The 13380-nt window shown below is 36.8% G+C and overlaps 1 protein-coding gene and 1 long non-coding RNA gene across 2 annotated transcripts in view; one reads left to right on the top strand and one right to left on the bottom strand.

The window, feature by feature from the left end:
• LOC100771790 (solute carrier organic anion transporter family member 6A1) overlaps positions 1-13380 on the top strand; it is a 63455-nt gene that overhangs the window by 33347 nt on the left and 16728 nt on the right. The window contains exon 8 of the mRNA XM_035438856.1: positions 1908-2061. Coding sequence (XP_035294747.1) covers positions 1908-2061 — 154 coding nt within the window. The remainder of the gene's footprint in view (positions 1-1907; positions 2062-13380) is intronic.
• Positions 9586-10567, bottom strand: LOC118238435. The gene is made up of 2 exons (XR_004768760.1): positions 10054-10567; positions 9586-9732 (listed from the first exon to the last, which is right to left on the bottom strand). It is a non-coding gene; the product is annotated as an uncharacterized LOC118238435 (long non-coding RNA).

Here is a 13380-nt window from a genome sequence, read left to right as displayed (position 1 = left end):
GCTCTGACATGAGGAGCCTGACAGGAAGACTGTCAGGAGGCTTGCAGAGGCAGCGCTCTGAGTTCTGGTGGAATCATGCAGTAGGGTACACTAGAACCAGGGTAGCTGGCCTGGGATCTGAGCAGCTGTGGAGCTCTTTCTTCCTGTCCTGCAATTTGTGTATGGCAGGAAATTCTCTCTCTCTCTCTCTCTCTCTCTCTCTCTCTCTCCTACTCCCCCTCTCTTTCATCTCCCTCTTTCCCTCTCCACATCTCCCTCCCCAGCCTGTTTTCTCCCCTTCTCTATTTTATTTTCTTAAATATTTGATGGGATTTTTTTTCTCCATTCTCAAGGGATTTCTCTGTATCAGCTCTTATGCACATAAAGTTGCAAAACTATAGCTTTGACTGTTTTTGTTTTTCTGGATCTTAAACATTTCAATAATTGTACAAAATGATTTGTCCCAAAGACTGGGAAATATCCATGTTAGTGCTACTCTCTCAAGGGTTAAGAGTCTTTTCAGTGAGAGGCCCAATGTTTCTAAAACCCTAATACCTATTTAAAGAAAACTTTCCTTATTTTTCTCAGAGGCTCGTGTGTCCTATATTTTGGCACCCTTAGGTGTCATTGCAGGTAGTGAAATGAAGCAGGAACAGGTGAGAATGAAAACTCAGTTCAGATTGACTTTGTAAACTGGAAACATTTTTTTTTGTAATTATACTGTGTTTAAATATGCTGACACAAGTTTCCTGGTATGATGGGATCTGCAGTGCATAAGGAAGCATGATTGCATTGAAACTCAAATCAGGGTACATGTCATTGCTTTCAAGAAGATAGGTTACAGAGACAGGCTGCCTCTGTTTGTTACCTTAAGCATCTAATGAAGGATTTGGCATGGTCTTGGTCATACACACAGAATGGGGATCATACATGCTATTGGCTACCTCTTGTCCTCATTGTAGGAGCTTGGGAGAGCTCTTGGCTGTATAGGTAATGTACATTTAGATTACTTCTGGTGCCAACTGTGAGATCTTGATATAGCCTGTCCGATGGATAACAGAAATCACGGGACTGTTAATCGTTTCCAATTCCTGACTTGTGGATGGAAGAAAAGGTTATATGTCTGTCATTTTAAAAGACAATCCTGACCCACGACCCTGAGATTAAGAGTTCATTCTCTACCGACTGAGCTAGCCGGGCTACTAGGAGGTGGAGCTACAGTGTCTCCCTACAGGGCTCCTAACAACAAACCACATTGGAAAACTAACAGTTTCTAGAAAAGTTAAAAAAAAAAAAGCATTGGTGGTAGCCAGAGCAGTAGCTCAATGTTTAAGAATACCTGTTCTTTCAGAGGACCCAGGTTTGGTTGCCAGCACCCACATTAATGATCATAATGTCTACAAGTCTAGTTCTTATGGATTCAATGACATAATTTGCTTCCAGAATTCCTGAACTCACACAGTGCACAAATATACATTGAAACAAAACAAACACACATGTAAAAATAATTCTAAAATATTTTGCTTTTAATACACAAGAATCGTGGAAGCACATGACCATATTAGAGCAAAGAAAGATCATTTGCATGCATTTATATGTGCTACTTATATTTCCTGTACTTGTAGAGACCATAAGAGTGTATCCGATTCCCTGCAACTGGAGTTAGTTTTGAGCTGCATTGTGGATTTTAGGAATGGAGTTTTGATCCTTGGGAAGAGCAGGCAGTACTGTTAAGAGCTAAGCTGTCTCTCCCAGACTATCAATTGGCACACTCTTAAATTTGCATTTTATTGTGTTTTATACTTTAGTAAATCTGTGAAAAATAAATTACTGAAATGAGTATGTTTGCAGCTCTTGTTGATATCTTAATATCTGCATTAATAATTTAAATGACAGTGTCATAATTGTATTTCATCTCAACTTCACAGGTCAGGTAATTTGGGAAACCTCACAGCTCCATGCAATGAGAAATGTGCTTGTCCAAGCTCCATCTATGCTTCTATATGTGGAAGAGATGATATTGAGTATTTCTCTCCCTGCTTTGCAGGCTGCAGGGCTTCTAAATATTTAGACAATGAAAAGGTAACTTCTAATTATGCATCTTCCTCTCCAGTACCATGCTCAATTTGTAGACAGTGTTTAGATTTGATTCTACTCCTAGCCCTCTCTAAAATTTTGCTGTTATATTTTCCTTATTTTTAACCTTAACAACCCAGATGGAAAAGCTAGTTTATGGTTTCTAAGTGATTCACTGAACTTTGAACACAATCTTTCAGACACCAAGAGGTTGCCCAGTGCCATGCTGTGAATAGTCTTTTCCTCAAATGTGCCTTCTGCTGAGATTCAAAATGCCTGCTGTAATGATAAATCTTTCTGTCAGCTGCCTGGATTCTGTCGCTGCTTTAGGTTCCCAAATATCACAGCGAGATTAATATTAGTTACAATGCTGCTGGCCAATGACTAAGATTTCTTATTTGCTAGATCTGTCTTAAGAATCAACCATAACTATTAATCTATATATTCTATAAAGACTTATTTTATTGAGGACACCAGAGGCATGAGTCCTCTCTTCCCAGGATCATATGGCTACTCCTCCTTACTAAATTTCCCACAATCCTCCTTCTCTCCGAGTTGTGCCTCTCTTGCTTCCCTATGGGCCAACAGTGTTTTATTCATTAACCAGTAAGAGAGACATATACACAGAAGGACTTCCCCCATTAGCCTACTCTGTATTTTTCTGTGTGTTTGTCTACTTCTGCTCCACAGGACCTCAGATATAGATAAGGTTGTCTCTTTTTTTGTGGGGGGGTGTTGAATCCAGTAATTTGCTACTTAGCTTTTACATCTCCTGGGCCAAGTTCTTTGTACACTAGATCTTACCTCATATACACTGCTTTTACAGAACATATCTGATATTGCCCAAAATGAAAAGCCATACAGAAATCATATGGATGAGAGAAATATGACTTAATTGAATCTGCCTCAACATTCCAGTTATATATCTCATGGTATATCCATGAAATTTCTTATTTCTTTACTTGCTGTCAATGCCCACAATACATTCTTTTTTCCTAGTCCTTGTTCTGTTGTAGAGAGTAATTGCCCATACTACAGTTTGTGTGGTTCTCTTTTTTTCATTTTGTGTGTACACACATTTTGATGTGTGTGTGTGAACATGAAGTTCTCATGCACAACTATGATAGCATTTGATACTTACAAATGGCAGAAGTATTCAGTCTTAAAATATGTGAATGAAGTAGGGTCATAGAACCATCTCTGAAGTCATTCCTCATGAGTAGTCTATCTTAATTTTCTAGGGGTCTTTCACAGGCTTGGAGCTCTCCCAAGTAGGCCCCAGGGATCCACACACTTCTGCTTTTGGAGCAGTGGAGTTACAAGCACACTGCCGTGCTCGGATTTTTATGTGGACACTGGGCATCAAATTCAGGTCCTGATTCTTGGCACTTTACTGACTAAATTGTCTGGCCATGAACATTTTATAGTTGCTAGTTACATTTTCTTCAGTTTCTACATTTTAACTAGTAAAACATTATGGATCTAGGTATGAAAATGCTGTAGGTGTGTTTCTCCCTGTTTCATAATTGCCGTGAAGGGAAGAGAGCTGTAAGTAGGTGTAATTATTGATTCATATATATTAGGTCACTATCTTTGGCAGCATTCATGATTTAGTATCATAACAGGGGTTTTTAACAAGCATTAGTATAATAATTAGTATAAAGATCTTTTGGTGGGGAGGAAAGCTTTATTTCATCTTTCCATTCCAAGTAACAGTAAATCACTGAGATGAGTCAGGGCTGGAACTCAAACAGGACAGGAACCTGGAGGCTGGAACTAAAGTAGAATCCATGGGAAAATGCTGCTTTCCAACTTGCAACTTATGTCTTGCATAGCCTGCTTTCTTTTCTTTTATAAGAAAGATTTTTGCCATTTATAAAATCAATATCCTAAAATTCTATATGTTAAAGTAGTTTTTATGTCTTCAAAATATGGGAGAAATTTAAATGAAATAGAAAAGTATAATGACTCCCATAAAGAGTTTTCCATCTTCAAAAGTTGACTAAGTTATTGTAAATACTAAGTAAATGTAAATAAGTTACATGTACCCATTTCTTCTAGTTATTATGCTAAATTATGTAAATGCAGCTGCAAATGCCTGTCATATCACTGTACAGAAAATGTAGATTCACTGGAAGTCTAAACACTGTCTCACTATTGAGTTCTCCTATGTGGAAAATCCTGCTTTGGAACATTCATCACAAGGAATTCTTCATAATTTTCTTATATTTCTATGAGTCACAATTAATTCATAATCCATAGCACATAATAGATTCTACAAAATATCCACGCACTGTGAATTGAAATATTTGATACTTAGAAATGGGAAAAAACCATTTCCAGTGAAGAGTATAGCTGCCAAAAGTTGTCTAGAAAGACAATCATCTTTGATGGAAATAATTGCTCTGAAGCAAAATTGACAAAAACAAAAGACTATCCTGAGACAAATTTGATATGAATGGAACTGCAGAATGTGTGGAATCAACATTAGTGTGAAATAGGAAATACCGAAACAAAATAATTTTGACAAACTAAGGAGAAACACTGCCTTTACTAAAAAAAAAGAAAACAAAACAAAAGTCTTTTCTTCATATTACTAATATAGACAGTGAGGCTCTTTTAGATCACATTGTTTGTTTTTTTCCTGTTCATGTAACAAAAACACTTTGACTTTTCTTTCTGATCTTATATCTTTGGCTGGTTCTTTTTGTTATCTTCTGTGGTTTTTCTTATAAGGTAGCAAGGCTGAGAACTTCTGTAAGCAGCTTCTTCTGGCTCAACAGACACCCCAGTTGCATTATCAGTGGACAAGCTAGTTTACAGCTCATCCAAAGCACTAGGAATCTCTTAGTTGCCAAAGGACAATGATGGCTTTCAGTGGCAGTTCATACTCTAACAGAAAAGCAAATGAAAAGCAAAGCAAAAAAAATGTCTCAGGTACCTTAGTTTTTCTATTGCTGCCACGAAACACCATGACTAAAATACAAGTTGGTAAGGAAGGGTTTATTAGGCTTACACTTCAGCATTGCTTTTTATCACTTAAGGGAATCAGGACAGGAACTCAATCAGGGCAGAATCCTGGAGGCAGGAGCTGATGCAGAAGCCATACAGGGGAGCTGCTTACTGGCTTGTTTCCGTGACTTGCTCAGGCAATCTTCTTATATAAGCCAGGACCAACTGTCCAGGCACGGCACCACTCACAATGGACTGGGCCCTTCCCCTTTGATCACTACTTGAGAAAATGCCTTACAGCTGGTTCTCATGGAGGCATTTCCTCAGCTAAGCTCCTTCCTCTCTGATGACTCTAGCTTGTGTCAAGTTGAGACATAAAACCAGCTAGCACAGATAGGATAGTATATGACAGTTAAATGGATTTTATTTCACATTTCAATTTGTAACATAATCCTACATAAGAAATTAATAAGGTAAGTCCTACAAACAGAAAGCAACTTATAGAGGAACCAGATGAGTGAGATACAGTAGAAGTAGGAAGCTATTGGTGTATATCTCATTTACAATATCATTTTTGGCATGTAAACTGTAATGGATCCTTTAAAATGAATTATGATTTTGCTCTTGGGTGGCCCAAACATTAGCAAATGTTTCCAGAAACAGTAAGGAGCCCTCAGGGTATCCTTCATTAGAAATATCCTTAAACTATTTGTTACAACTTTGAACACATTTTTACATACATCTTATTTATTCAGTTAGTTTAGTGCCGTGTGTGTGTGTGTGTGTGTGTGTGTGTGTGTGTGTGTGTGTGTGTGTGTGTGTGTGTAAGCTAGAAGCTGGTGACAAATCTCTCCATCAGCTGTTCTCTGTCTTAACTTTTGATTGAGAGAGGGTGTTTTATTGGATCTGGATCTCATGAATTTGTTTAGGCTGGATGGCCAGTTTTCTCCAGGATCCACCTTATATAACTAGGATTTTAGATCTAGTTTTCCCATGGGTGTAAGGTTCCTCTTGTTGTATTGCAAGGACTATATTTTAGAAGCCATCTCCTAATTTCTGTCTATTTACATATATGATTATTTTGTAGACACACCTATACTTTCATATTTAATGGTTTTCAATTGAAAATAGTTTTGTTCACATGGCATATTTGATTATGGTTCCCCCCTTCAATTCCTACTAGATCCTTGCCAATTCCATACCCAATGAAATATGCAACCTTTCATTCTCTTATGTTTAGAAAACAAGCAGGCATTCAATAATAGTAATAATGGGAAGATACAATAAAAACAAGAAAACCAGAATGGAACAAATCAAACGGTGAAGAAATATGCCCAAAGAAAAATCATAAGAAACATATATAGATGCTGAAAGACATTCATTCACACATACAGAAATCCCAGAAATACTAAATTGAAAACCATATTATATAAGCAAAAGATGTGTGGGTAAAAAAAATAGATAATGACATATATAGATTCTGAAAAGTATTATAAGACAAAAACAGTAATAACAACAAAACAAAATAAAAACTCTCAAAAAATACCGGTTGGTTTGCTTTGTGTTGGCCAGATATTGATAGGTGTGAGGTCTTCCATTGAGACTACTTTGAATGCCCAGTGAGAGACTTTTACAAAACAAAACATTTTACCTTTACAAGTAGTTTTCAGTTGGAGATAACTTCTGGGTTTAGTGTGATGGTACATTTCTACTTTCCCCTGAAGAGCGGGTGAACCTGTCTGGCCCAGTCCTCTGCATGCTGTTACTGTTTCTGTGTGTTCATTTGTGCACCACTTCTGTTGTGTATAGAAAACGTTGCCTCCATGGTGCACTCCCTCCCCTCTTACTCTTAAAATCTTTCTGTTTCCTCTTCTGCAGAGTTCCCTGGGATATAAGTGGAGGGACTTGGTATAGATACCCCATTTAGGAGTGAGTATTCCAAAGGCCCTCACTCTCTGCATAGACATGGCTCTCTGTGTTTGCTCCCATCTTCTGGGGACAAAAGCTTCTGTGGTAATGGCTGAGCAAGACACTGGTGTGTATATAGGATTGTCATTAGAAGTCGATTTTGACTATGCTCCTTTAGCTGAATGGTAATATTAGATTTTCTTCTGTATCCGTCATCTACGTGGTCACACAATCGTGGCCACTAAGAAATGTGGGGAATTGGTTCTATCTCAGAGAACGGGGAGGCAAATCAGCAATGTAGATCACAGCAAGTATAGTTGGATTTGTGTTTGTCTTTCTATTGCCTTAGAAATAGCCTGAGTTCTTTGGGAGCTCATGGGGCTTTTTAGGCAATTCCCCATACTGGAGGATTCCCTGGGTGGTGAAAGATAATCAGGTTGGACTTAATCACCCTTTGTTATTTGGTGATTACACTGGGATTTCTTTCATACATGTTTATTATTTGTAGAAGTTCTTTTTTATTTTATTAATTTTATTTAAATTAAAAACAATCTTATTTTTTAGTGGGGAGATGAATAGAGGAGATTAAGAAAAGAAACACATCAATACATGGATCCACTATAGGTTTAAAGAAAAATCTGGTGCTAGGAAATTGTACAGAAATCCACAAGTTTGACCCCCAACTAGGAATCTAAGCAATTATATAGATATTACCTGAAATGCACTTCCCCTATAATGACCATGATGACTACCTTAAATACTATCCTAGAGCCTTCATCCAGTAGCTTATAGAAGCAGAGGCAGAAGTCCACAGCTAAACACTGAGCCAAATTCCTGGAATCCAGTTTCAGAGAGGGAGGAGTGACAAACAAAGGGGTTAAGACTATGCTTGGAAATCCCAGAGAAACAGCTGACCTGAGCAATTGGGAACTCCTGGACCCCAGTCTGACAGCTGGGGAACCAACTTAGGAGAAAACCAGGCCCCCTGAATGTGGGTGTCAGCTAGGAGTACTGGACAGTCTTGGGGTCTCTGACAGTAGAACCAGGATGTTTCTAGTTCTAGACATCAGGAGCCCATTTCCCATGGAGGGATACTCTCTTAGCCTAGATACACAGAGGAGGGCCTAGGTCCTGCCCCAAATAACTTGACAGATTTTGATGATCCCTCATGATAGGCCTCATCCTCCCTGTGGAGTTAATGGGAAGATGGGAGGGAGAGGGACTTGGGATTGATATGTAAATTATGATTGTTTCCAATTTAAACAAAGTATAAAAAATTTCCTGCTTCCATATAAGTCTGACAGATACACTGTGGCCTATGGGCTATAGATGGATGCTCCAACATTACCCAGGAACTTGTGTAACTGTCCTAGTAGTGAGATGTCTCTGTCAATTCTAGAGTTTATATATTATCCTGTTGTCTTTGATGTAGTTGAAGAGAAATATTTATGGTTCTGTTGTCCTTAGTTATGATAACAGATAAGTTACATATACAGCTCTAGACTCAGAAAGATAGAATAGACCATAGGAGATTTTCTAAAAATTTTGCCAAAAGTTAGTTGACTTAATATTGTTAAGTATAGTCATTGCTTGATAGTTGTTTTGTTTTATATAATTTTAGTATGTTAAAGTTAAAACCCCTTTTTTCTTTAGACAGAAAAGATGGGATAATGTGGTATGTTCTTTTGTACATATGTTTCTCTCATTGTTTGATGAACAAAACACTTTTTGGCCTATAGCCAGGCAGGAAAGTTAGCTGTGGTGAGCAGACAAGGAGAATGCTGGAGAGACAGAGAGGCACTAGAAAGGGATGCCATGCAGCTGCCAAAGGAGTTACGGGTCTAGGGATTCTCCAGTTAGCCAAGACCACGTGGAAATACATAGATTTATAGAAATGGCTTAATAATTAAGACAGATCTAGACAAAAGAAGACATAGCCATCAGCCAACATTTTAAAAGTTAATAATGTCTCTGTGTGCTCGTTTGGGCCTGAAGGGGCTACAGAAGCATGCTGGAAAGAAATGTTCACTTACAGGACATGGTTTGAGATTTTCTGTACTGTGACAAATACCAGAGAGAAACAATTTGAAGGAAGATTTATTTTTGCTCATGCTTTCAAAGTCTTCATCCCTTGTGGCTTGCTGCATTAGTTTTCAATCTGTGCAACATAACTAATATGGAGTATTCATCTTATTGCAATCTGGAAGGAGAAAGGGATAAGTGAGTTTGCCTGCCTGGCCCTGTGTTTTTCCCTTGGATAATTTTAATATCTTCTTCTATTTCACTAGTGGTTACAGGTCAATTTATACCTTTCATTTGATCTTGATTTAACTTTTGTAAGTGGTACCTATCATTAAAGTCATCCATTTTTTTCAGGATTTCCAATTTGGTGGGACACAGGTTTTTAAATTACGTCCTTATGATTCTCAGGGTTTCCTTGTCTTTTGTTACATTTTCCTTTGCATTTTTGATTTTATTCATTTCAATACATCCTTCTCACCTTTCCAGCCAGGAACTAGGTTTATAGATTCATTTTTCCAGGGTACTCAAATTCAGTTCTTGGTGAAAGACAAGCCCTGTACTAAGGCAGCCATCTGCCAATATTTGCTCATACATTTTATTTTTGTAAGCACTCCTACACTTATTTTTAATAATTGTTTTACTTGAAAATACATTTTCTTCATATAATTTATTCTAAGTATTATCCCCATTTACATTCCATATAAGATCCTCCCCAATGTGACGATAACATTTAAAATTCATCAACCAATAATAGGAACATATGTACAGAAGACTTCCTCCATCATCTTCTCTTTTCTGTAGAAATAAAAAGAAAGTTTTTATTTTAACACTTTCAAATATATATATATATATATATATATATATATATATATATGTATATATATATCAAAACATATATTAATTAAGAAGTGTAATTACAACTTTTAGCTTAATAACTTTTAGCAAGATTTAAAGAAAATATTTTTCTACCCTATCTTTATGAGTCTAAAGTCTTATATGGTACTTATTTTTTATCATAACTAAAAAATTTATAACCATGACTACTGTCTTCAACCCCATCAAAGACCACAGAAGGATAATATATAAACTCTAGAATTGACAGAGACAACTTGCTACCTGATCAGTCACCCAGAGTTCTTCTGTAATGTTCCATCTTTGGTCCAGAGAACATAGTATGTCTGGTAGACTCCTCAGTAAAGTAGGAAACTTTCAACTGTCTGCCTTGTATTGGCAGTTTGTTGGTCACTTTTCTCTGTGTCCTGTAGAATGTGTGGCAGACTCTTCCATGAAGCAGGAACCCTGTAACAACATCTACCTCGTTTAAGCAGTCACTTTCCTGTGGGTCCTCCATGCCCATTTTATACAGCATAAAGTCAAACAGTCCAGACAAGAGCAGTTTCTTGCCCAAATGGCTAGTTGTGCCATATTGGAAGCAAACTCCATAACAAGTTTCTTTGATGTCCATCTTCCCTTCTGAAGCAGGTGGTGTTGCCAGGAGCATTTGTGTCTCACTGTTAGGAAAAACCCCAAACCGTTTTAAATGCCATATTCTGTAGGTCTTTGAAAGGTTTGACGGATGCCTATCCAATCGAAATATATCTCTATATATCTAGAAATCTTAGTTAACCTAACTATAAGTTTTGACTATTATAGGTAATTATCTATAATCTGTACATAATTACACACTACATTTTAAAATGAGATATGTATACATAATACCTAAACAAGAGGACAAATATACATATCACAAAATTTACCTTAAATTTGTATCAATAAATGAAGATTCATTCCAATAGAAAGTACTCATAATCCAATTTTTCCTTTAAAAAAGAGATTGGCTGTTATCTTTAACCATTGATAATCAACCTCATTTAAATGAAAACAAACATATATAAACAATATTTGGGAATGTGGGTGTGGTTCTCTCTAAACCACTTCCTGCTGGTTGGAGGTGCTGTTTATACCATGGGGAGCTTGAGAAAAGAGAAACATGGCCAAATCTGGGCTGTGGTAGTCTGTAAGGCTGCATTGTCTCAGCTGTTTTGTGTTATGGATCATCTGGGTCACTGTTTCAGGGTCTTGTTTCATCATAAATTATTAGTCTGGAAGGAATCCACACATTTTCATCTTATGTGGAGACAAAAGAAGAATCTGTTTTTCAAAGTAAACTGTCTTTAGACTTAAATTTTGAAGTCAAAGCATTTTTAAAATACATAAGTTAGATTAATAAGTTAGTAGCATTTATAATTAAGTCCCTTTCTCAACAATTAAAAAAATTAAAGATAACATAATAACATACTGAATCCAGGCTCTCTGTGTATTTTCCATCTTTATGTAGCATATTATTTATTTATTATTATTACTCTATTTCTTCTAATTTTGTTTTTTTCCTGTTATAAGACAATGTTTCTCTGTGAACATTTTTTCTGTCCTGGATTTTACTCTGTACACCAGGCTGGCATTGAAATCGAAGAGATTTGTTTGCCACTGCCTGCTGAGAGCTGGGATTACAGGCATGTGCCACCACACCTAGCTACTCTATTCCTTTTTAAATCACTTATCCTTTTTCTTTTCTTTCCCAAGACTATGTATATTTTTCTTTATTGTAAATCTTTATCTTTTTCTACCCACATGAGTCTTATCATCTTACTAACACCACTTGTTTGGTAAAAGAGCTGTTTTATTTTTATTGCCACTTATGCAAATCAGACTGCTACTCTTTTTTTTCCAGAAAGGTACCTTGAAAGGAATCGCACACAAGCCTGTGCTTGTCTTGGAGAATGCCTGGCAAACAGAGTTCATTCTACAAAATGCTGCTACCAGGAAGCTGAGCTTGTTTCTATTCTTTTGTTTCTAAAATCCCTTTATAAGTTTTTGTCAGATTGTTATTGAAGGTTTTATGCCATTATTTTAGAATAACTCTTCCTGCCAGCCTGGTCCTAGTGTTGCCTCAGCCCCAAATAAAACACTTAGACTCTTTTAGTTATAAATCTGTTGGCCAATGTCTAAGGCTTCCTATTGTCTAGCTCTGTCTTAAGTACTAACCCATAACTACTAATATATGCATTTCTACTTAGTACTATCTTACTGAGAACACCAGATTCATGCATCCTCTCCTCCCTGGATCATATGGTGTTTTCCCTTACTATACTTCCCAGAATCCTCCTTGTCTCCTAATCCTGCTTATCTTGCTACCCTACTGATCAACAGTGTTTTATTCATCAAACAATAAGAGAAACATATGTACAGAGGAATCCCTCTATCATCCCACTTCCATACCCACTAAAATCCACAACATTTCTTTCTCTCTATTCTATTATTAGAATACAAGCAAGTATATAATAATTATTAATAATAATATTAATATGACATTAAAAATAGAACCAAACAAAGAGAAGATGAGGTCTAGCCTAATAAATCATTCCTCATCTTCATCCCCATATATTTATGACTTGTGTATCACATCAATTGATTTCATTTTCCAAACATCCCTCCCACAATGAAGCTTTCTACACTACCCTCTATAAACAAAGTATTTTTCATCCAAACACTACTCCTTTAATTTTTCTTCTAATGTCTACTTTGCTCTGGGAAGTGCTTTGTTTTTGACAGCTTGTTCCCTTCCCACCACCTCACTCTATTAGGTAAATATCCTTCTTGTTCCTCTGATTATTTAGGGCACATTCTGCCCTTCATCTCCCAAATATCTCTCAGTGAGACTTTCTCAGCAAAGTACACTTCTATTGCACCTCCTAATTGCATTCTGGGAAGTTCAGCCTTGAGACATTTCCTCTCATTCCTTGCTGAGTATTTAGAGAGTGGGTCACTGATACTCTGTCTAATATTACTGATAATTTTCAAATTCATCCTGAGGGTCTATTTTGCTACTCCTATAATCCTTTCACTCATTCCTTCTCAAAAAACTCACATGCATCCTACTTCATTTGTCATACCTTTGTGCTTCTATTGAACAAACCTTTTCTAATTTCTCATCAGAACCTACTTTGTCTATTATTTCAATATCAATTTTCACTGACAACAACAAAGCCATTTCTTTCAGCTGATGTTAATATGCAGACTTCCCAAATTTCTTTCTGTTTTTTCTTCCATTTTTTATTTTATTTATTTTTTATTTTTTTATTTTTATTTTTTTGGTTTTTCAAGACAGGGTTCCTCTGTAGCTTTGGAGGCTGTCCTGGAACTAGCTCTTGTAGACTAGGCTGGCCTCAAACTCAGAGATCCATGTTACGATAAATCTTTCTGCCAAAAGCCACCTGAGCCCCACGGCCACTTGTGAGCTTCATGCTAGCCGCCTGCCTGAGTTAGTGCCAAATGAATACACAGAAATTTGTATTAGGTACAATGCTGCTTCAACAATGACTAGGATTCCTCATCTGTTAGCTCAGTCTTAATTATCATAAATCTATATATTTTATAAGACTT

Source organism: Cricetulus griseus, chromosome 2, assembly GCF_003668045.3.
Source record: "Cricetulus griseus strain 17A/GY chromosome 2, alternate assembly CriGri-PICRH-1.0, whole genome shotgun sequence".
Lineage (NCBI taxonomy): Eukaryota > Metazoa > Chordata > Mammalia > Rodentia > Cricetidae > Cricetulus > Cricetulus griseus.
The sequence above is the reverse complement of the archived record's forward strand: the minus strand, read 5'-3'. Positions and strand labels throughout refer to the sequence as shown.